Genomic DNA, 25,628 nt, shown 5'->3' on the forward strand with positions numbered 1-25,628 from the left:
AGTTGGCATTTTTGATTTTTAAACTCTCAATTAACAATTAAACATGGAGTATTAAGGCAGTCCTTAAACTTTAAGTAGGTGTGGGAAGTAGTTTATGACTTGCTGAAGACATTTTCATTCTTTCTTCATCTTCTCAGCATATTTTTACACTCTAAAGAGGGACGATTGCTAATGATCTTAAGGGAAAGGAATGAGTGGAAACTTCACTACTGATTGCCGAATGAGAGTAACCAATGCATGGAGTGAGTGGAGCATTTGTTGGCTTACGTGTCCGGCATGGATTGTGGGTACACGGTTGGTCCACCCATTCGTATCAGTTTAAAATGTTTAATATTCAATAACAGAAAACCCAACTCAAAGTGACTTTAACAATAAAGAGAATTTTTTTAAGTAAAAATAAAAAATAAAGAGAATTTATTAATTCAGCTAAATGAAAATCCAGAGATTGTCTCTGACATCAGAGAAGGCTTAACCCAGGCTTCCCTGATGGCTCAGATAGTAAAGAATCATGAGAAAAGGATTAATCCAGTGGCACAGTATCAACAAGGACCCAGTTACTTTCCATCCCTCCCCCATACTGTGCATAATATCTGCTCCATCCTAAGGCTGGTGGTCCCCAGGGTTGCTGGGGGGCTGCCAGTGGCTCCTGAAGCTTGTCCTTGGTCAAGGTAATAGGAAGAGAGAAAATCTCACCAGGCAGCATTCTCAGAAAAGCATAAAGGCTTCTTTCTCAGAAGGCCCCAGCAAGTGCTTCCTAACACTTGATTGGCCTGACTGGGTCATGTGCCCCTCCTGAACCGATCACTGTGGCCAGGGTATGGCTTTGCTAACCAGGGGCCCCTTCTTGGAGCTGAGCATGAGGTTACTCTCAATTCTTACGTAGCTAAGAATGGGGTAGGGACAGTTCCTGAAAGGAAGTTGGGGATATCATTACCTGGAACAAGAAGACAAAGATGCTGGGCAGCCAACAGCAGATGTAATTTCTGCCATTTTTCATAAATTTGACAGCACAGACTTAGCATCACATGTGGATGATCTAATCTGACCCAGATGGACCTCAACAGTGCCTGCCCATGGCAGTTACAGACACAGAGCTCGTTGCACTATGGCATACTGGTAGCAACTAGACTGGAATCCCAGTTTGCTACTTCATGGCTGTGATATGAAATGGAGATGATAATAACTACTTCAGAGAGTGGCTTTGAGATCATAATATAAAAACTTCTGGCACAGACCTATCACATGGTAAGCTTTCAATAAGAGAGAGCTATTGTTTTACCTAAAAAATAGCTGTCGTTGGGACTCTGCTGGTGGTCCAGTGGTTAGAATCTGCCTGCCAGTGCATGGGACACAGATTTGACCTTTGGTCCAGGAAGATCCCACATGCCACGGAGCAACTAAGCTTGTGCACCACAACTACTCAGCCCACGCTCTAGAGTCCATGAACTGCAGCTTCCTGAAGCCCACCCACCCGGAGCCCATGCTCTGCAACAAGAGAAGCCACTGCAGTGCGAAGCCTGTGCAGCACAACTGGAGAGCAGGCCCCACTTGCCGCGACTAGAGAACGCCTACACGGCAATGAAGACCCAGTGCAGCCAAAAATATATAAACAAAGTTTAAAATACAATAACAACAACAGTATAAAAAGTGTCCTGTGCAACCAAGTACCCTTCTTAAATTCACATTCAAATTAGGAATCCTTCCCTTCTCTCCATCTCTGTGCAGCTAGCCTTTTCAAATCCTGAGCACCTTTCATGGAACCCATACCTTCCCTCTGAAAGAGGGCAGTGGGGGCAATAAACACTCACCCCGGAGCCAGAGGTGGCTGAGAGCTCCTGTGGTCTTGCTGTATGTGTGTAGAAGCCCCATCCCCTCTTCTGTCACACAAGGCACTTGTCTTAGATGGTCCAGACGGCCTCTTTCAATATTGATATCCCTGCTTAGTTTCAAGTGATTGTCTTGCCCTTTTGGCCCTATGTCACCTTCCATTCCTCCATTTGGGGATATCAGAAGGCTCTGTAAAAGCAGAATCATCTAGGTAGGTCCTTTGGTTTCTGTTTTGAACAACACCAAATAATGTCTGATGTGAAAGATTGAAAGTGATTAGCTGACAAGTTATTTTACTTAATTCATCACTGCAGATCTAGCAAAGAGCTTTCTGAAATAAAAGGAGTATTGATGATTGATATTTAGATCATTCTGATTTGTATTCTTTTTTCCTCCTTGCTCATCCTCCCAACACACATGCACACACACATACACACTTTTAGAATTTACTTGGGAAAGTTAACTCTCTGGAGCTTGAAGTAGCTTTAGTCATTGAGGGCAATATTAAATTGGATATGCTAGCAGCTTCCCCTGAGATATCCTGAATTTCTTTCAGTCAAATACCTCTTCTTTCAAATTTACACTTTCTTGATAGAAAAAAAGAGAGAGAGCTGAGAGGCAAGGTCCATGCTTGATAGACAAGAATCTTTAGGATGCATTGGTCAGACTGATGAAGGCCCTACAGTTATCTTGGAACCTGCCAAGGTCATGACTATCACCGATGCACTCTGAGGGGTAAATATGGATACTGGACAAAGAGCGACAAAGCTGTGCACTGGCGCAGGTGTGGCTCAGGTTCCTCCTGGATGGGAACTGCTCTAGAGCTATTAGCTCCACAAAGGCCGGCAGCTAGTGTGCATTGCCAGAAGTGCAATTAAAATGGAATGAATATCTGGAATTGTTTCAAAAACTAAAGGGTATTTTTCTAATATTTGCTTATCATCCATGAGATCTACGCTTTCCTCTTCACACCCCTAGAGTTGTTAGCTCTGAAAGATCTGTTGCATGTGGTTGATACACTTTTTGAAACACTAACCAGTCATCTATCGCCTTCATGTGATGCATTGAACTACTCATTTCACAAATATGTTAGACAGAGAATCTTGTGCCCTGGTTTCTGGCTTGTAACAGATATTCTACTTACTCACACACACATACACACACACATACACACTGCAAGGGTAAAATGTGGGGGAAACAAGATGAACTAGCAATGGTTCCCCCAACTCCATTGTTTTCTGTCTTCAGTCTCGTGTTGAAAATCACCCCATAACAGAATCTGATAACTCAGCAAGTGACCTTACACAAGCCTCTTCACTCTAGGAGCCTCAGCTCCCCATTTGTAAAGCAGGGGGAATAATCCTGTGCTCGCCCACCTCAGAGTGTTGGTGTCAGGACCAAAGGGGACAATGAATGTGAGCCTGCTGTAACAAGAGAAAGTATTTTATGAATACTGTTCTGAGGATTCACATGAATTTGGGGGTTGTGTAGCATGGTTTTATATGTCTGTGGCTGTGGGCATCAGTGTGTACTTAAGTTTACTCTGAACATAATAAACCCAAGTAGCTACAGATCTTCCCTCATCAGCATCTGCCCTTAAAGTTGTGATAATTATGTTTGAACAGAACAGAAACTCTCTCCAAGCCGAGAACTTACATCTGACATCTCTTCAATGGAGCTAAGGCCCAATGGAGTTAAGGCCGTTCTTAGTATAATCCTTCTATTTCCTATCAGATGCTTTCAAAATACAGAAATAAATTGAACAGTTAATACCCCCCACCCCATTATTCCTCTGAATATCTTTTAGAGAGTTTCTTGTGGCCCCAAGCTGCCTCCATGTGCCCTAGCATCCCCTATTGACTGTTACCCTCCCAGGGCCTTCAGCTGTGTGCTTCTCACAATGGGACATGATTTCCACAGCAGACTTTCCTCTAGGAAATTTACCCCTTTGCTGTACACAATACAAACGCTGTGGATCAAGGTGGAATGGCTGGCTTTGTAAGCAGAGGCAATCCAGGCAGCCTGACACGGTGTCCAGATGCCTCTCACAAGCCACGACCTTACCAGTTAATTATTGGCCCTCACATAGCATGTTGCATCTGAAGTGATACTTTATAAATGTCACCTTATTTATCTTCCCATTGTCCCTCAGAGGCCGGGAATCTCATCAAATCCACCCAGGAAGAATTGGTTCTTAAGTAGTCATCCCCGCCAGGTGGTTCCTGGGCAGCAAGGTGGGAGCCTGTTGCAAGGTTTCCCATTTTCCTGTACCCTATAACTTCAGCTGTTTGGGGCCAGGTCCCTGTGTTTATTGCAGCCACACATATTGGGTGTTCCCTGTGCTGAGCATTGGGAGCCTGACCACAAAGCCACTGACCACACCCCTAAGGAGCCCCCAGAAGCTGGAGAACATGAAGAAAGGACAGCCCCACTTGATAGTAGAGAAGGCTTCCTGGAGGAGGAGTGACCGGAACTAACTCAGAGAGGGTGTGAAGGAATCACCCAGAGGAGGGAGTGGAAGAAGGAAGGCCAAGGAAAGAGACTGAGCCAGGGAAGTTTGGGGCAAGGCTAGAAGACAGAGAGAAGAGAGGCTGCTTTAGGAATCAGAGGTCAGGTTACAGAGGGCCTTTGTGTGTGGTGCTGAGGAGTTTTGACTTAAGTGGATAGGGATCTAGTTTTGAGACTTAGGCTTCCCTCATAGCTCAGTTGGTAAAGAATCCACCTGCAATGCAGGAGACCCCAGTTTGATTCCTGGGTCAGGAAGATCCCCTGGAGAAAGGATAGGCTGCCCACTCCAGTATTCCTGGGCTTCCCTTGTGCCTCAGCTGGTAAAGAATCTGCCTGCAATGCAGGAGACCTGGGTTGGATGCCTGGGTTGGGAAGATCCTCGGGAGAAGGGAAAGGCTACCCACTCCGCTATCCTGTCCTGGAGAATTCCATAGACTGTATAGCCCCATGGGGTCACAAAGAGTTGAACACCACTGAGTCTATGGGGTCGCACAGAGTCGGACACGACTGACGCGACTTAGCAGCAGCAGCAGCAGCAGAGCAACTTTCACTTTCACTTTTGAGACAGGTAGAAAAGCTTTCATCTATTCCTTGTCTCACCTCCATCTCTAGTCTCCCCCCACCACAACACATAAACACTTTTTTCCTTAGTTAAGTTAGATCTGACATTCTCTAATTTTTTTTCTCAATTTTTTTAATTGTGGTAAAATACCCATAAAATCTACCATCTGAACCATTTTTAAGTCTACAGTTCAATGGTATTCATTACATCCGCAATGTTGTGTAACATTACCACCACCCAGCTCCAGAACTCTTTTTGTCTTAAAAAACCAAACCTCCATACCCATTAAACACTAACTCGCCACTCCCTGTCCCCCAACAACCACCATCCCACTGACAGTCTCAGTGATTTCAACTACTCTAAGTACCTGCCATTTCTTGCATGAATGGATGAACAAGTGAATTATTGCTCTTGGGCTGACTTGATGTGATAGCAGAGAGCAGATCACTGTGTAGATGATTCAACACCTTTAATCAGGGAAGGACAAAAAGTAAGTCTCCACTGTCCTGGTAGAGGGCCTGCCCTGCATGGGTTCCTTCCTTGACACTCAGTTTCATAAGCAGAGTGGGAACCCACAGCCGTGTTTCGTTGTCCCACCTTTGGGGCACTGCATGAATCACAGACAATTGGTCTTTTTCAATAGAGTAGAGTAGTTTTAACAGAGACAATTATAAAGTAAGAAGAAAGGTGGGTTTGGAGGACAATGCTCAAAGGAGAAAACGAGAGGCGGTCCAGGTTGTTGGAACCGCACGTTTTGTGTGCTTGTTTATGATTTAAATGCAGGGCCTTGCGGAGACGAGGTTATTAATGTACAGTAAAGGGCAGAGAAAACATCGGTTGTGCAGAATACGAAGTGCTTGGCTTTGACAGCAATTTCCCTGCCTCTGCCTCCTGAGGCAGAGGCTCGCTGTGTGAGCCAGCTTCCCCAGCCCTTCTTAACGTCCCTGACTGTGCAGAGAGCCATCCTGAAAGAGGGTGAGCAGCGGCACTCTCCCTTCCTCGTGGCGCTTTGGTTTTGTATGTCAAGCACTTACTAAACTGACTGATGAGAGTCTCCCACCAGGATTTTCTAGATAATTCAGACATTATTCAGGTTACTGGGACCTGCCCAGAGTGTACGCTCAGATATTTGTCTTCCATTGTAGATTTTCAGAGGGCACTCAACCCAGAATGAGCCAGATGTTCCAAGGAGCTGAGGGGAGGGGAAGGACAATCACTTTTTAATGACGCAGAAATTGAAAATACATGGCTATACAGATTATTTCTAAGATTCCTTCCTGCCCCACTCACCAAAGCTGATTCTTTCTGATTCTTCCAAATAACTGATGTCTACTCACAGATTAGAAATTTCCCCAGCAACCCAGAACAAGCCTGAGTTTTTCTTGTCAACGTCCCCCATTTTGAATATGAATTCTGCCTATCAGATGTTTGGTGCCTAAAGCTGCTCTTCTGACAGAAATGAAATCTGAACAAGTGGCTTTTATCTAAAAAAATTTTAGTTAGTCTAAGACTTTGCAAAAAAAACAAAAAAATTGTCCTCATAAACCAAATATCTTTATGATACAAACCAAGTCTCTTTATGTCACAAACCCCCATTTTTTATTCATTAGAGGGTTTCCTACAGTTTTCACCTTGGCATGGGGGCCAACCTTAGCTCATGTCTAGTCAGATGAGGCTGTGACCTAATGTGGAATATCAGGTGATTGAGAACCACACCCCTCCCCACCTCAGTCTCCCAACCTGACCTCCCTCCCCACAACTCTCTCTCCTGACCCAACCTCCTGAAATCCCACCTCATTCTTATGACCTGACTTCATGAAATCTCACCTCTACGGCATCAGCCATGATTTTAGGCTTTGATCCCACAGTTACGTGGAGGTCCCCCAACCAGGGGGAAAGGGCATAGCTTTAAGAGATCAAGGTGACCAAGAAAGACCCTGCCAACTCCACGATCTCTCTCAGGGTCAGCTCTGTTAGCGTTATAAGATAAAAAAAAACATTTCCTTTTGTGTAAAATACTGTTTTCCCTTCTCTTACTTTCAGACTGTGTGTGTCTTTAGTTTTGAAGTGAGTCTCTGGGAAGCAGCATATATATGGGTTACTCTTTTAGTATCTATGGGCTTCCCTGGTGACTCAGATGGTAAAGAATCCACCTGCAATGTGGGAGAGCTGGGTTTGATCCTTGGGTTTGGAAGACTCTTTGGAGGAGGGCATGGCAACCCACTCCAGTATTCTTGCCTGGAGAATCCCCACGGACAGAGGAGCTTGGCAGGCTACAGTCCATGAGGTGACAAAGAGTTGGACACGACTGAGCGAGGTAGGGAGGGAGGTTGGGTCCTGCTGTACAGCACAGGGAACTACAGTCAATATCCTGTGATAAATCATAATGGAAACAAATACAAAAAGATATAAAACCGAGTCACTTTGCTGCACAGAAGAAATTAACACGTTATAAATCAACTATACTTCAATAAAAAATTTTTAATAAAAAAAAAAATTCCAGTCTGAAGAACCTGAGGGAGAAGGTAGTGAACCCTGCCTTTTACACAATGAGAAACTGAGGCCCAAAGTGAGGAGACACAGTGTCCGAGGACATGCCATTGGTCAGGCTGCTGTGGGTCTGAAACTGGGTTTACCTGACGCCCAGGCAGAAGGCTGCCTTTTGGAGACAAGAGGCACAATTAGTGGCAATATTTTGGGGCCAAATCACTTTGAGGAATGAAAATTGAAATGGCTGGGAAAAAATAGAGAAATTTTTCAAAATGGCTTTCTGGCTCTGGGTAAACAGTAACCACATTTTTTTTGCCTGTTGGAGGCCTGGTTTTTAATCACTCCACAAGCAGTTTTCATTTCTGTAGTAAAATTGCTTGTGGTTCTATTTAATTTGTTTCTGCAGGAGCCAGCTTTGGTGAAGATCTCCGAGGAGCTGGCGGGCATTTTAGCACAGCACGCACAGCCAGTCAATGAGAAACGGTTCCCAACGTGGAGAAAATTCCTGCAAACATTTCTCAGTCAAGGTAAATAAGACTGGAAAGCTTCTGTTGAGGTTTGGTCTGCGCAACCTTGCATTCTAGTTTTGGGTCAACCTGGGGCCAGTGTGAATACCTAGAAACTCTTGCATGGGTTTAGAAAAGTGCTCCTCCAAACAGATTTTTCTTCAAAACTTTGCCTAAATATTTATCCTGCATTCAGCCTCTTAAGTAAACAGGAACTGAGCAGGCCAGGCATGCCGTGCATAGCTCGAGATTCTGACCATATTTTGGCAACACAGACTTCTCCTGAGAAGTAGTCAAAAACTTTGGAATCAGAAGACCTGAGTTTGGATCTCATCCTTGACCTTGAGCAAGGTTCTTAAACCCTTGGAGGCCCAGTTTCCTCACCTACTTACAGGGTTGTTGGCAGGATTCAATGAAATAAATATATGAAGGTTTCTACCAGGGAGCCTGACTCAAAATAAGTCTTCAAGAAATGTGAGTTTCTCCTTCCATTTTCTAGGAGAGAAGAAATAGTCTCACTTCTGGTTCTGAGGTTAGACCTTATAAATAAGAACCTGCTATAGTCTTGGAGCCCAAAGTGATTTTGGGGCTCCAAAATCACTGCAAATGGTGACTGCTGCCATGAAATTAAAAGACACTTACTCCTTGGAAGAAAAGCTATGACCAACCTAGACAGCATATTAAAAAAGCAGAGACATTACTTTACCAACAAAGGTCCCTCTAGACAAAGCTATGGTTTTTCCAGTAGTCATGTATGGATATGAGAGTTGGACTATAAAGAAAGCTGAGCACCAAAGAATTGATGCTTTTGAACTGTGGTTTTGGAGAAGACTCTTGAGAGTCCCTTGGACTGCAAGGGGATCCAACCAGTCCATCCTAAAGGAAATCAGTCCTGAATATTCATTAGAAGGACTGATGCTGAAGTTGAAACTCCAGTACTTTGGCCACCTGATGTGAAAAACCAATTCAATGGAAAAGACCCTGATGCTGGGAAAAATTGAAGGTGGAAAGAGAAGGGGTCGACAGAGGATGAGGTGGTTGGATGGCATCACTGATGAAATGGACATGAGTTTACGTAGTCTCCAGGAGTTGGTGATGGACAGGGGAGCCTGGCGTGCTGCAGTCCATGGAGTCACAAAGAGTCAGACACTACTGAGTGACTGAACTGACTGATAGTCCTGGAGCAAAGCCCCCTGACTTCTCAATTTTCTGATGATGTTAGGAGGTCAGTGGATGAGGGAATGAATGGAGCAGTTGTGGAGGTCCTGTGGGAGTGCTACAACACATTGCCCCTCACTCTTTAGGAGGCAACAGTATAAGGTGGATATTCTTATATGCTTACACACATGCATGATAAGAGAAGGCTAGGATACAGACCACAGAAGCTATCTTTCCACTCTATTCACCACTGTCAAAAGATAACATGTAACATAAACATATAATAATATCATAATAATAGGGCTTCCCAGGTGACACTAGTGGTAAAGAACCTTTCTGCCAGTGCAGGGGATGTAAGAGACATGGGTTTGATCCCTGGGTTGGGAAGATCCCTGGAAGAGGGCACATCAACCTGCTCCAGTATTCTTGCCTGGAGAATCCCATGGACAGGGGAGCCTGGCAGGCGACAGTCCATAGAGTTGCAAAGAGTAGGACACGACTGAAGCAATGTAGCATGCATACACGCACATCATAATAATATCAGATGATAGCAGCAGCAGCAACAACTCAATGGCGAGAATAGCACAGTGAAAACAACATAATAAGCACAGTCTGTGCTTACCATGAGCTAGACTCACCTCATGGCATGTGAGGCAAGTGAGTTCTTAGTTCCCTGACTAGGGATGGAACCCATGCCCCCTGCAATGGAAGCATGGAGACTTAACCACTAGACCACAGGAAAGTCCTTAGACTCTATTCTAAGCACACCTATATTAATTTCTTTAATCCTCCTAACAGCCCTATGAGGTGGGTACCATTATCACCCTCACTTCACAGAGAAGGAAACTGAGGTACAAAAGATTAAGTAACTCTCCTCGAATCACTCTGTGAATACCTAACAGAGCCAATAAAAGGCTACCCCGTGCTACTCCAGGAGTCTTGGCCAGAGACAATGGGTACATTTACCAAGGAATACCTCTTAGCTCAAGATATGAGATCGTATCGAAAAAGAAAGATCTACTGGGTATTGGAATACACTGCAAGGCAGAGTGGGGTGGAAGGGCATAGTAAACATACTGTTAATGAATTATTTAGATGGGACGGCCCACAGTCTAACAAGAATGCTGAGAAAGGATTCTTCACTGGTGTGGGGAGACACAGAGGGCAGTTATAGTACAATCTGTCCTCTCAAATATAAATTTCTGTGATTCCACAAATTTCCACATAAACCCAATACCAGAAAAGTAAAACTAAAAGAGTCAACCCTGTGCATAAATGGGAGAAAATAAAGTAGGTAGGTATACTAGGTGGCTTCCGTGACTCAGACGGTAAAAAATCTGCCTGCAATGAGGGAGACCGGAGTTCGATCCCTGGGTTGAGAAGATCCTCTGGAGAAGGGAATGCCAACCCGCTCCAGTATTCTTGCCTGGAGAATCCCATGGACAGAGGAACTTGACAGGCTACAGTCCATAGGGGTCTCAAAGAGTGAGACCTAACACTCTCTGAGTGACTAACAGTTTCACAACAAAAAATGGTTAAGAATAAAGGATTTTTTTCAGATTATGAGGGGAAGACCCTGAAGATCTCAGATCCATACACGACAGGATGTTAGGAAGTTTCCATATCTTCCAAGGTCAGCCTGCAAACCTTCCTCTAGCCTATTTATTTTCATGTGAGCTTTGTAGACTAGAAAGGGTTTTCCCAGCCGTCATCTCACATGAGCTGTACAACCACAAGCTTAGCCTTTGTCTCAGCCTCCGTCATTTCTATCCTTTCTTCCTCTATTTCAGCCGTGTTGTAAGCACAATACTTATTTATAGGAGGAAGAACAAGCTTTATTGAGACACTTTGATAGACAAAGAAACAGGCTTAATGCTAGGAAGTGACTAGGACAAAATCACACAACAAGTGCGTGGTGAGTGGGAACGCAGTTAGAGCCTACAATTCTAGCACGTCTCAGAAATCTGGTTTGGGGGAGTCATGTGTGTTCAAACCTATTCCCAGCTCTGAGCCCAGAGCCTACAGCAGGCCCTGCATAAAATTATTACTGACAGAGAGGCTGCCCACCCAGGTTTCCTGACCCTAAGGCCACCATCTCCTGCCATCTTCCCTGTTGCCTGGTTCATTTCATTTCTACTCTCTGAAGTGTGCTTATAGTCGCGAAATGTGCTATAGATTTGATTTCTGCATTGTCAAAGCATTATATCAAAGGCAATACATTTTTAAAAAGGGGGATTAATTACTTGGAAAAGAAAAAAATTAACACTGAAAAGACTGTGGTCCTAATACCAAGAAGACAATACAAATAAGCTACTTTGAAGTAAAATAACCTTGTAACTATAAAGGACAAGTGTTTTCACTGGAGCATCATCTTTCAAAATGTAGGTGATAGTGAAAGCCACAAAGTTTTCTGAATCAGAGAGACTCAGTAGGGTTTTTGCTTGTTTTTGTGCATTGTGTTATTATTGTTTTGTTACTTTTACCTTGCTAAATCTCCAGCAACCAGTATTTAGGTACAGCACACACTCGAAAACCTCATTTAAAGAAAAGCATATCTCAAACCAACCAAGAAGATGAATTAGCTTTCCTTCTGAAATTCAGCTTTCTTTAGGACCAGCTTTTGTGTCTATAAGCTTTAATCACACTTATAGACATTTAAGGAGAAGGCAACGGCACCCCACTCCAGTACTTTTGCCTGGAATATCCCATGGACGGAGGAGCCTAGTGGGCTGCAGTCCATGGGGTTGCTAAGAGTCGGACATGACTGAGCAACTTCACTTTCCCTTTTCACTTTCATGCATTGGAGAGAGAAATGGCAACCCACTCCGGTGTTCTTGCCTGGAGAATCCCATGGACAGAGGAGCCTGGTGGGCTGCCGTCTATGGGGTCACACGGAGTCGGACACGACTGAAGCGACTTAGCAGCAGCAGCAGCATAGACATTTAAGGAAAGAGCCTTTTGTATAAAGTAACAGATAGCTGCATTTGAGACATTTTTAAATCTCAGGATTTAACCATATATGCTGTTCAAAGCCTGTGAGCATAGGTCACCTCCCAGCAAATTCCCAAAATACACATCAAATTTATCTTAATACTGTTGGGCTCCAGAGGCTGCCTTGTCTAGGAACACTTTTAAATTATATTATCTAATTCTTCACAAATAATATTCAATTTTTTTCTATAAAAGGGATATATACAGATTTACAGGTTAGGCCTAAAGACAGAAAACAGGGCCATGTAAATTTTGTGGGCAGGCTTCCCAGGAAATAGCAGCCCCACTCCAGTATTCTTGCCTGGAGAATCCCATGGACAGAGGAGCCTGGCAGGCTCCAGTCCATGTGATTGCAGAGTCAATTTAGTTCAGCGCCTAAACAACAAATTTGCCTCTGCGATTTTTGCTATTCAGAGCAGAAGGTGCAGTAAGATAAATTATAAAGCTCCCATTATCAGCATGGAGCAAGCTTACCTGTTTCTCAAGAATGGCAGCATTTTCTGGCTCCATATTTTAAAACAAACCAGCTATATATAGAAGTCCTTTGACTGACATAATGGTCAGTGTTTTCTTATGTCTGATAAAAGCCCTAACCTGTCAGAACTTGAAAAAGCAGTGAAGTTGAACAGGAAGCGCAGTGGTCCTTAAGGTACAAACTGTGGCCTGTGGGCAGTTAATTCCCCCCGAGGGATTTGCTGTAGCCCTCAGGTTCATCATTTATAATGAATGGGCATAGGCCTGATGATCTTTACAGTGTCTTCCTAGTTAGGATCAAAACCACCACTCATTGAGTCCAACTACACACCAAGCATTGGACTAAATACTGTAGATCACGAAGATTCACAACAGTCTGGTGAGATAGGTCTTATTATGCTGATTTTAGAAATGACGGAAAGGAAATTTATAGACTTGAAGCTACTTGCCCAAAGTCTCACAAGACATGGCAGATGCGAGCTCTGAGCCTGAGTCCCTCTGCCAAAGCCTGGGCTTTTTCCTCTTGCTCTTAATGGGCACAGTCCACAAGAGTGTGTCCTTTTACCCACCCCATGCTTCTCCCCCCAGGAGGCGTGATTGAAGCGTACCCACCTTCAGAGAGTATTACCAACGTGACGGTGGACATGCTGATAGAACCCAATGGAGAAATCAGGCTGCTGTCTACAGGGGACCAGTTTCATGCTGAAGGCCCATTCATCTCCTCTGGGACCACCGTGCCTCAGACCTCAGTGGATCCCCAAGTTCTCAGTTCTTTGTGCCTTCAAATTGGAAAGGCTTGTAAAATGAAAAACGTGATTGGTCACTTTTCCATAGACCTGATGACTTTTATTGATCCAAGCACCATGGAGCAGCAGGTGAGTCAACTTGATGCCATGTGAAATACTGAAATATGTAAAGACTCCAATACCATCCACGCTCATCCAACAGGGACTGTGAGGGAGCCTCCAAGATTCTCTGCTCTTCTGATGAGCTGATTATATATGGTCCATGCTAGTTCAGGTGAGATCATACTTTATAGCTGTAAAGATGGGCCCAGTGTTACCAAGCAAAGGGTTCATTGCCCAATGGGCACAGAAGCCAATACTGTGGCACAGCTTTTGAGAAAAGATTTTATTTTGAGGTCAGCTGGCAGGAGACAGGAGGTATGGCTCACATCTGCATCTTCCCTGATCTGGGGTTTGGTTGGTAAAAGCGTTGGGGCAGGTTTTCACTGAAGGGCTTTGGGACTCAGCCATTTATGATGAGGTGTGGTGAAGGAGACTTTAGTACCAGTTCTTCTGGGACAGCAGACCCGTCGCTTCAGAAAGGGCTCCGGCAATCAGGCTCCGGTCTTGTCCCGGTCATTTGGTTCTGTGGAAGGAGAAACTTTGCTTTTGGGTGTTGTTTGAGGTCAAAATTTTCTCCTCTGTGCCTATTTTGGCTGTATGACTTGTGGTTTTGTTCTCTTGTCTCTGAAAAACAACTCAGTTTCTTGTTAGAAGCAGTATAGGTCCAGTTTCAGGCTAGTTCTGCCAATACCCCGGGGTCTTCTCATTCAGTACAGCTGGAGTTTAAATCACTGCAACTTACCCTGATGGGGTCTGAGTGCTGCCCATTAATGCTCTGTCTGTAGGGAGGGAACCTTCCTAGAATCTGTTCTTAAATAGAGAGTCAATTACAAGAAAAGAGGTAAGAGTTCTTGTTTCTGTTCCCTTTTCTTATCAGTAGTTCACCGGCAACTTAGGTGGTCAGTTTTTTCTTCTTAAAAATGTATTGGAAAATATGCATAAATATAAGAAGGCCTAAATACTAATATAATGAACCAAAACCACCTCCAGTCCTGTGTACTCCTTGTCAGTTGCCCTCACACGGCCCTCCCTCCTCCCAGAGGTATCCATCCTCTTGTAATTGGGACTTATATTCCTTTCTATATCTTTATGCTTTCTAGTGCACGTGAATGTTACTCATCCAGGTTCATTTTCCTGACATGCATCAAGCCAAAATGCTGAAACACTGATGTCTACGGCAAAGAAAGGGTCTATCCACAAGGCAGTCAAGCAAGGAGAACGGAGAACAAGTCTCAAACCTGCCTCAAAGGGCTTGAGCTATTTATGGGATAAAGGACCAGAGTGGTCTTAGGCTTGGGAAGCATGGGGACAGGTGACTGGAAATGAGGAAAAGGTGAGGGAGTCATTCTGCACAGGAGTAACTACTAAGCAACAGGCTTCTTCATGGGAACGTGCTCAGTCGTGCCTGACTCTTTGTGACCCCATGGACTACAGCCCTCCAGGCTCCTCCGTCCTTGGAATTTTTCAGGCAAGAATAATGGAGTGAGTTGCCATCTCCTACCCCAGGGACTCTTCCAGATGCAGGGATCGAACTCGTATCTCTTGTGTCTCCTGCATTGGCAGGTGGACCTAGAGGGGGCGTGTTAAAATGGAGCACTTGTCATCATCCAAGGGTAAATTTTTAGCCTCTGATGTCAAAAGGTCACCAAGCTGACACTCGGGCTGCCCAGCTAGAGGGTCAGTGGTCCTACCCAGTATTAACCAGCTCAGCTTGAATTAGACACAGCTGACTCCGAGTTTCTGAGAAACAGCTCAGGCAAACATACTGTTTAGGCTAAGTGCACTTGGAGGACACACACTTTTCTTTAAATAGCTGCAACTAAAATGATCTTGATCAGTGAAGGCAGATTGCAGGTATAATGGATTTATATATTTAATATATAGCTTAATTTTGCTTGTTTTAAAATTTTTTATAGATCATAACATCCTATGTATTCTACTACAACATGCTTTTACTTATTCAATATTTCATCCATGAAATTCTGCATGTATACAGGTGTGCCTTTGATGTACAGTAATTCTAGATAACTTTTAACCTGTTTGTTTTGCCCCCTTCTCCCCGTGCCCCAGAAATTATAATGTTTAAATTCACTACTACTTCACAAGACTCATTTTGCAAAATGTTCAGTTCCTGTTGCATTGGTGTCAGTGGCCACAACTCAGTCTAAAGGATGGAATGACCTCCTGCTTTCCCTCTCCTGATGCCCTCTGCCCAGCCAACACTGTAAATAAACTTCAGTTGTTTTATTACTGTTTTACAGTTCTCCATTTCAGTCAGGTGATAGTTTCAAAGCATTTTGTTTATGCTTTGAGCAGTAGTTTTCAGCTTGTTTAATAATCATTTTCCATTTGCCTTCCTGAACCCTCCGCTGGTTCTGCATCCCTTTCTCAGGCCCACACATGGAGAGAGAAAAGGACAAATATAGAAGGGAATGCGGGAATCAGCGTGGGATGGAGGGAGGACAGGAACAATACCCTCTGGAAAAGAGCAGGGTGACAAGGAATCAAGGGGAGAAGCAGGAGAGGATTTCCCCTCCAAATGTCTGTCATGAGAAACAAAGATCAAATCTATGATCCCTGGAGCAGTAGGAGGATGGAACTGTGGGGACAGTTGACTAATGGTTTGTATTCATTCAAGTTTGATGTAGACAGAATTGCACCCATGGCAGTGAGAGGTATCATCTTCAAACCCAGAGCTAGTCCTGTTCCAGGGCTTACAGCCCTTCCCAGCTTCAGGGACAAAGGTCCCACCCTTCACAGGGCTGGCCCCATGTGCCTTAACATCCTTTGCTCACACCAGCTTCCCCTCTATTTCTCTTTTCCAACCCCTTACTCATCATACTGCCTCTTGCCACAGAGCTTTTCTTTACACATGCCACCCCTCCACCTGAAATGCTCTTGCCTCTTCTAGGTAACCTTCTCATCCATCATAATTCAACTCAAGCCATGCTTTCTTAGGGAAGCCTCCCCCAAACTTCCTGACAAAGTCAAATTCCCCTGTTTTACATTCTCATGTCATCATGTATCTCTCCTTTATACCACATGCTTTTGTTACAATTTAGAGTTATTTACATGATTATCTGATTAAAGCTGTCTCCCCCTGTACAGAGTAAGCTCCCTGAGGAGATATATTTTATCTCTTTTTGCTTGCTGCTTAGTTCTCAGCCTATCTCTGACCTGGCACAAAGCAGGTGTTCAGTAAATTATTTGTTGAATGAATGAACAAATGATAGAGGTGTTCTAGCAGATGTTGGATGGTGTTGTTAAGGCTTTTAGAGAAGAGCTCAAAAATTAATTGATGGGTGGGATAAATAAATATTTATCCAAGATGCTCTGACCTTATCATACTAATACTTTACCTTGTCTCTTCCTGTTAATACTTTAGTGTACAGCCATTTGTGTAACAATTTTCAGTACAACACTGGAAGAAGCTCTCAGTGAGCACATAGAAAGGAGTTTCTACACTGGCAAGGAATGTATGCTAACTCTCTGTATATAATAGATTATTTGAAAAATCACTGGTATCTACTCTTGCCATTTGGCAAGTGACATCATTTTGGAAAACATTTTATTTTCTCTTCTAACTCAGCTGCATTGTGGTGCTGGTAAAGAGATTGGCATATTAGCAACCTGTCATTTTTTGCCAGTCTAACAGGGGAAAAAAATGACATCTTGTTTTCTTCAGTATTTCTTTCATTATTAGTGAGGATGAACATCTTTACTATATCTATTGGCTATTTATATATCTTGTCTTAATTGTCTTATCATATCTTTTGCTCCTTTTACATTGAACTATAATACAAATGCTGATTTGTAGAAATTCTTTGTATATGAGAAATTGCTTCCAAATTGTATATGAGAATGGCTCAGATGGTAAAAAATCCACCTACAATGCAGGAAGGTCCCCTGGAGAAGGACATGGCAACCCACTTCAATATTCTTGCCTGGAGAATCCCCATGGACAGAGAAGCCCAGCAGGCTACAGTCCATGGGGTTGCAAAGAGTAGGACATGACTAAGTGACTAAGCACAGCACACAGCACATAAGAAACTGTTATTCTTTGATTTTTATACATGTTACAAATACCTTCTCCAGATTGTCACTTGTGGCTTTTTGCCAGTCATGTTTCTCTACCATAAAATCGCCATTTTTTCTTTGTAATTGGTTAGTAATATTTTGTGAAAAGGTGTTCCAAGGAATAATATCTTATTCCTCATCATATTTCCAGACAAAATTTAGTATCCATTGCCAACTTTCTACTGGGTCAGCCACCATGATGACACTGGTAATTTTCTGTCTCAATCATTCTTTCTATATAGATTAGTTGGAAATTTACTGCAAAGAATTTTTCCTTTTCTATCTTTTATTTATGTATGTAAGCATGTATGTATTAATTTTTATACCAGTTTGAACTTGTAAGTTTCTAGTCTCTTCAGTCAGTTGTATTTTGACACTTTCATCATTTTGATGCTCAAGTTGTCCCAGATTTGTCTAGTAGGAGAGTCTTTAGAGTGGTTCTTTTGATGTGTCCTCATCATTCTTTGAGTGTTGTCTTACTTTCTTGCATAATGAGATGTTCCAGATTCATTTTACATTTTTTCTGACCTAGACTTAGAATCAGCCCAACAGCTTTGAGTCACTTTAGAAGAGGATGGTATTAAATTAAGGTCTGGGATGTTAGTGCTATCATTGCTACTGGAGTGTCATTGCTTCTGGCCTCTCTCAGTGGACAGAGCTAAGACATATATGCATTATACATGTACAATACACACATACACAAGCAAATATATATATATATATACACACACATACATATACATACATGTATCTATGACCATTTCTGTATCTATCAGGATATATATTTTAAAACCATGCATTCTTGCCAATATCTCTAATTGTAATCTGACACTTCAAGATTATTCTAGACTTCTGTTTTTCCACACTTACAAACAAATATCTTCTCCAACAGTAAGAAACCTGAGTCTTTTATCTTCAATATATTTACTTATTTCCTCAGTCAATTTATTTATTGCTTCAATGTAACCAGTCTCCCAACTAATTCTGTTATCTTCTTCACCTACCACATCTGTAACTGGATAATGAACCTTGTCATTTGTGCTTTAAGTTTATTTGTAATGCTCTTCATCATACTAAAATTTCAAATAGTCAAATCTAACTCCTTTTCTAAACTACTGTGTTACCTTGAGCTTATCATTTTCTATCATCTTCAGTTTTATATAAAGTTTTACATATAAATCTTTTTTATATATTATATATTTTTAATATATTTATATATAAATCTTAAATCTTTTTATATATATTTTATATATTTATATATAAATCTTCAGTTTTATATAAAGCTATAAAATGAGTTGGTTAGCTTGACTTCTGAGTTCAAAATTATTTATTTCAATAGTATTTTCATAGTGCCTTTGTATTAAAATTCTAGTAATAATAGTAAGAATTCACTTTTTAGAAACATCAAAGGAAATAAAAAAACTTACATTCATATATATTAATCACATTGTTAAGGGAAGTAAAAAACTTCAAATAGATTAAATTCTAATAATAGAGAATTTTTAAGCAAATTATGACAGATGAAAAGAATCAAGTGCTAGGAAGACAGTAAAATTCAAAGTTTTAAAAAATATTTACAGGAAACTATTTATAAACAGTGGAATGGTAAAATACAGATTATATTAGAATATATGTGGGACTTCCCAGGTGATCCAGCAGCTAAGACTCTGCACTCCCAATGCAGGGTTCAGTTCAGTTCAGTTCAGTCACACAGTCGTGTCTGACTATTTGTGACCCCATGAACCACAGCACGCCAGGCCTCCCTGTCCATCGCCAACTCCTGGAGTTCACCCAGACTCATGTCCATTGAGTTGATGATGCCATCCATCCATCTCATCCCCTCTCATCCCCTTCTCCTCCTGCCCTCAATCTTTCCCAGCATCAGGGTCTTTTCAAATGAGTCAGCTCTCCACATCAGGTGGCTAAAGGATTGGAGTTTCAGCATCAACATCAGTCCTTCCAATGAACACCCAGGACTACCAGGTGATCACTGGTCAGGGAGCTAGATCCCATATGCTGCAACAAAAGATCCCACACACAGCAACTAAAGGCCTGGCACAGACAATATAAAACTTTTTTTAAAAAAATAGAAAAATAGGGGTTTTCCTGGTGGCTCAGTGGTAAAGAATCCACCCACCAATGCAGGAGATTCAAGTTCGATCCCTGGTCTAGGAAGATCCCACTTGCCTTAGAGCAACTAAGCCCATGTGACACAACAGTTGAGCCTGTGCTTTAGAGCCCAGGAACTGCAACTACTGAGCCCACGTGCCGCAACACTGAAGCTTGGTGCCCTTGAGCCTGTGCTCCACAACAAAGGAAGCCACTGCAGTAAGAAGCCTGTGCAACGCACTGAAGAGTGGCTCCCGCTCGCTCCAACTAGAGAAAAGCCCACGCAGCAACAAAGACCCGGTACAGCCAAAAATAAATAAATTTTTTAAAAAATAGAAAAATAAACAATATATGTAATATGATAACAATTTTATTAAAAGAAAGAACATATATTAATATATGCAGAACAAGAAGAACCTAAAGAAATATGCCAAGATGTTACAAGTCATTATTTCTGGATCAAAGAATTGAGGGTATGATAGGCAAAGTAATGACCTGGTAAAGATGCTCATGTCCTAGTCCCTGAAACTGGTGAAGGTTACCACACATGGTAACATGTACATGCATTAGTAATTAACTTTATAATCTTGAGATAGGAAGATTATCTTGGATTATGCAGGGGACAATGTAATCACAAGGGTTTTGCTGGCTCTGAAAATGGAGGAAGTGACCATGAGCCAAGGAATGCAGGTGGCCTCTAGAAGCTAGAAAAGGCAAGAAAACAAATACTCCTTTAGATCCACCTGAGGGAATGAAGCCCCCCTGACACCATGACTTAAGCTCAGTGAGACTTCTCATTTTTGACCCTTTAAGTTACTAAATGTACAGTGGTTTGTTATAGCAGCAATAGGAAACTGATACAGAGAATTTGTTCTGTTTTGCTCTTTATGCTTTCTGCCTTTGCATTCTCAAAAGTAAGCATGTATTTGTAGTCAGAAAAAAATATATGTGTGATAATAATCATAAATAATGATAATTATAAAGCACATACATGATCTTACATCCACATATGTCTTGCATTCAAGGTAGGAGGCAGAAAGCTGAAGTGACTGAATCCATCTCAAACTCCTGCTCTTTGGCCCCAGCCAGACCTCAATAATATAACATACAATGCTGTCCTAATAAGAGCAGAGGGGACTGGGAGCCAAGGAAAGATGGATAAAATGACAGTGGTGCACGAAGGACAGGCCCACAATTGTGAATCAATCCAGATGAGAGTGGAAAATCCTATCCAGACTTGAGATGAGAATGTCCCATTCTACGGTAGCAGAATGGAGGAAGAATTTGGGAAATGTAATGTTTAAATATTGTTAACATCATACAGAACACAGGGTCACTGGGAATAAAAGGAAAAGAGCCAATCCCTGGGAAATGGAGCTGGTAAGAGGACAGTACAAAACTACCTATGTCCACTTAGTGGACTTATGTCCAAGATTCCAGTGCCCTAGCAACGGGGAGATTCCAGGATTTCAGAGACTCCATGCAGAATACATGGAGGTATAAGGTAGCCATTTTGGAGATCTGGCCTTCCCTCATGCAGATGAGGAGAGGGATCCAACCCTTACACGGAGAGCAGCAAAAGCTACTTCCATATCCCAATGGGCCCTGGACCCAGAGTCCTTGTTGGGCAATGTCTACTGGTTTTCAGGAGGAACATGAAGCTCCTACCAAAGACTTCAAATTGAAAAGACACCAACATGTTCACTGAACAAATGCCTTCCCAGGGTCTACTCAGTTCCTATGCTGGATGCAGAGGGAACATGAAACATGTTTCCTGTCATGAGAAAGTTCATTTCACATCCATCACCCAATTCCATTTGATACACAAGCACACAATTGTTTTACACTCTTACTGGTTCTTAGCCATAAACATTACCTCCATGAGATTTGTAAATCCTCTAGAAAGTGCACTCTTCTTGATGTCTTACACAATGATAGTTGTATGATAGCCAGTTGATTAATGGACTTTTGGAACTTCTTGAACACCCAGATCTGCTGAACTCACTTATATTCCACTTTTGGGAAATTCTAAAGGAAAGAACAAGTTGTTTATTGAGCATCTAGTATGTACAAGACATTATGGTAGGAGCAAGAGAGTCTGCAAAGATGCAGAAGAAGTAGAAGTGCCTTCCCTTGGGGAGTAAGGGCAATCTAACTGGGGAGAAAGGCTTGAAAAATGAATTACAAGAAAAATCTTAGGTGACAACTACATAGAACAATAAAAGAGACTAGAAAAGGCAATGCCAGTTTAATTGCCTTCTGTCTGGAGCAATCAAAAAATGTTTTTACAGAGTAGGTGGGGTTTGAGCTGAAAGACAATTAGGACTTGAAGGAGGGTTAGAAAGAGTATATTCTAAGTGGGAAAGGTGCTCTGAAAGGTGGTGGTAGGAAGGCATAAAACACATATAGGAAAAAAAATGACCTAAGTCTTACAAACATCATAACTGACTTGTGTGTGTGTGCTCAGTTGCTCAGTCGTGTCCGACTCTGCACTCCCATGGACTGTAGCCCACCAGGCTTCTCTGTCCATGGAATCTTCCAGCTAAGAATACTGGAGCGGGTTGCCATTTCCTACTCCAGGTGAAAAGAGAAAGTGAAAGTCGCTCAGTTATGTCCAACTCTTTGAGACTCCATGGAATAATCCATGGAATTCTCCAGGCCGGAACACTGGAGTGGGGATCTTTCCAACCCAAGGATCGAATCCACATCTCCTGTGTCTCCTGCGATGGCAGGCAGATTCTTTACCATCAGCGCAATATGTGTTTATGTCATCACTCTCCATGGCTGCTGCTGCTGCTAAGTCGCTTCAGTTGTGTCCAACTCTGTGTGACCGGCAGCCCACCAGGCTCCCCCATCCCTGGGATTCTCCAGGCAAGAACACTGGAGTGGGTTGCCATTTCCTTCTCCAATGCATGAGAGTGAAAAGTGAAAGTGAAAGTGAAGTCGTGTCCAACTCTTAGCGACCCCATGGACTGCAGCCCACCAGGCTCCTCTGTCCATGGGATTTTCCAGGCAAGAGTACTGGAGTAGGGTGCCATTGCCTTCTCTGCACTCTCCATGGACTGTGAGGGAATTCCTCTAAATATCACTCTGCAGTTCCTTTTATATGAACTTGAATCTAAGCAAACAGATTGACAAAGATGCTTTCTGTTGAAATCCCTAGGTTAAAAATGTCTTTGTTTTTAGGTTATTGTAAACTTTTGAACCCTGGAGAAGGAAATGGCAACCCACTCCAGTATTCTTGACTGGAGAATTCTATGGACAGAAGAGCCTGGTAAGTTACAGTCCATGGAGTCACAAAGAGTCAGACACAACTGAGCAACTAACATACAAATTTTGAAATAGCTATCACTGTTATGAGCATTGATAGTTATTAACTTTTTAAAGAAAGGACATCTAATTTTGAAAAAAAGCTTGGATGAAAACATTTGCAGACTCCTAACAATGGTTCTTCCTAGATACATAAGGTAGCTACAGAAGGAAAAGAATTTTGTTACAAATTATGAGGAAAGACAAACATGGAGAGCCTGATGTATGTCAGATTATACATCATATTGTATCTCATGTATTCTGAAAACTGTTTCTGAATTTCTAAATACAAATGTATCAGCCTAGAACAGAAAAAAGAGACAGCTGAAAATATTTTCATTATGATGGATAGTGGGTTCTTGCCCTACTCTTTACACTTAGCAATTGTGATCATTGAGACAACTCACTGGACCTCTCTGAGCCTCGTTTTTTCATCAACAAATAGTGAATGCCTGCCCTTCTTCCCATAGGATGTTCTGAGAGGCTGAGCAGATACAAGGTGCTGTTCTTATTAAATCAAACAGCATAATCACATGTAAAACTGTCACCCGAGCCCTCAGCAGGTCCTCAAACTGTGAGTGGAATCTGAATTGAATTAGCATTATTTTTAAAAGTCAGTGAACATTATCATCTCAAAATGATATATAAGCATCAAAAGTGAATATATTTATTTCAGAGAGTGGAAAAACCAAGGTCTACAGAAATATCATAATTCCTTATTCATTGCTATACCCAGCACCTAGCACCATGTCTAGCATATAACAGATCCACAATAAATATTTATTAAATGAATGAATGAATACTTCTCTCTGAGTCCCCCATCTAGTACTCTTATTTGCAAGATCTCCCTATCTCTGTCTTCAAGATATACAAGGTAGTCACCAAGGGACTTCAATGAGATTTACTTTTCCTCTTTAGGGAAGGTATTTTATTTATATGTAAGAAGGTTAACAGTGTATATCTAAATTAAAATTTAATAGGCCTTTAGTATAAATAGAAGTGCCTGTTATTCAGTGGTTTTTAAATGCTATAATAGGTACACTGTAAATCACAAGTTAATACCTAGTGAAGGGAAAATAGATCCCAAGGGTTCTGAAGCATTAAAGTAAAAGACCTGTCCCTTTGAAAGGTCTACATCTTTGTACCATTGAAAGAGACCTGTAATGTACAAGTAATAATAATGATGATGGTGGTGACATGACTTCCGCAGTAAGCACAAAGGCAATGATGACAATAATTTTTACGGTGAAAATTACGATTATGTTTCTTAACACTGATAGTGCAGGTAAGCTAGTGACCAACTTTGCTATACATAATCTTACCATATGTAATTGTCCTTAAATGTTGGGTTCACCTCCTTACCTTTTAAGTCTTAACCTTTAGAAAGACTGAGCCCAAGCCTAATCATCAGCTCCTCAATAGAACTTTTGTTGGTCGACAAAGAATAGACCCAGTTCCTCTGTTTGTATCTGGTTGTCTCACCCAGGACTTCTTTAGATGACTGCTCTCATCATGGAGATTCTTGCTTCCTTTTGAATGAAACCCAGACACTTCTCCCTGAACGTAGAGGTCTTTAACTAACTTTAAATACCAAAAACATTGCCAGTGAAGGGCAATGTGGGCACTCACACTGCATCCTGCAGTTTGCAGGAGGTGCTACAGTTCTGCAGGACTCAGGAGGGCAGCAGGTGGGGAGAAACGAAAAGTCTCCCTGCTGATGCTAAGAAAGACCAAAACTTAACAGTTTGTCTATCAGCATCACAGTAACAAAGCTGAGTGGCCTATCCTACTTCCAGCTGTTACCTGTGGTCAAGACTTTTTTTTTTCCTTAGGAGGACATGAAATATTCCCCTGACCTGTGGGAGGATGCTTTGGCAGGAAGGAGCGAGGTGGGCTGAGTAAGCGAAGAGGCACATTAGAAGCAAAGCCCTCCCACCCACCACTCTGACCTCTGGAAGCTGGCCTCATGGGAAGCCAAAAAAACAGCTTTTTTTTCCTTTTTTTTTTTTTGGCTGTGCCCAGCCACATGTGGAATCTTGGTTCCCTGACCAGAGATTAAACCTGCAGTCCCAACATTGGAAATGCAGAGTCTTAACGACTGGACCACCAGGGAAGACGCCCCAAAGAAACCAGTGATCACCATCCCACGGCCCCAACACTCACCCACCATGGAGGGCACAGGGAATTGCCTTACCCACAGCTTGTCCACATTCTTTCTGACACCCTCGGGGAAAGGAGAGATTCCCAGAATCTCAGACAGAATGAGAAAGGGGAGGGGCTGCAGGGAAGGGAGAAGGGGCTGTGTGGTCACGACTTTTTGTGTGATAAATTTTCCCCTTTGAAAAAGTCCTGAGCATTCATTTTCATTTTATTACACCTGAACCATGTTGTTGGGATGAAAAAGTACAGGGTAATTTGCTCTAAGCCTTACCTGTTTCTTACAACAGCCCTGAACAATCCCTCTCCCACAATGTGGTACTAAGTGTTTTTCTCATTGATCATGTCCAGAGTATCTCTAGGACAAGATATACTAGACCTGCTTGGTAGCTCCCATATTTAATAAATGCATTCTCATCCTGCCTTCCAATTATCTGACTCATTGGAAAAGACCCTGCTGCTGGGAAAGATGAAAGGCAAAGGGAGAAGGGGGCTACAGTTGATGAGATGGTTGGATAGTATCACCAACTCAATGGACAAGAGTTTGAGCAAGCTCTGGGAGATGGTGGGGGACAAAGGAGCCTGGCGTGCTGCAGTCCATGGGGTCACAGA

General features: G+C 42.4%; 1 protein-coding gene across 1 annotated transcript in view; it reads left to right on the plus strand.

The window, feature by feature from the left end:
* IQCH (IQ motif containing H) overlaps nt 1-25,628 on the plus strand; it is a 229,497-nt gene that overhangs the window by 152,036 nt on the left and 51,833 nt on the right. Inside the window, 2 exon segments of the mRNA XM_061430164.1 lie at nt 7,794-7,914; nt 13,105-13,391. Coding sequence (XP_061286148.1) covers nt 7,794-7,914; nt 13,105-13,391 — 408 coding nt within the window.

The sequence above is a fragment of the Bos javanicus genome, chromosome 10 (assembly GCF_032452875.1).
Source record: "Bos javanicus breed banteng chromosome 10, ARS-OSU_banteng_1.0, whole genome shotgun sequence".
In the NCBI taxonomy this organism is placed as follows: domain Eukaryota; kingdom Metazoa; phylum Chordata; class Mammalia; order Artiodactyla; family Bovidae; genus Bos; species Bos javanicus.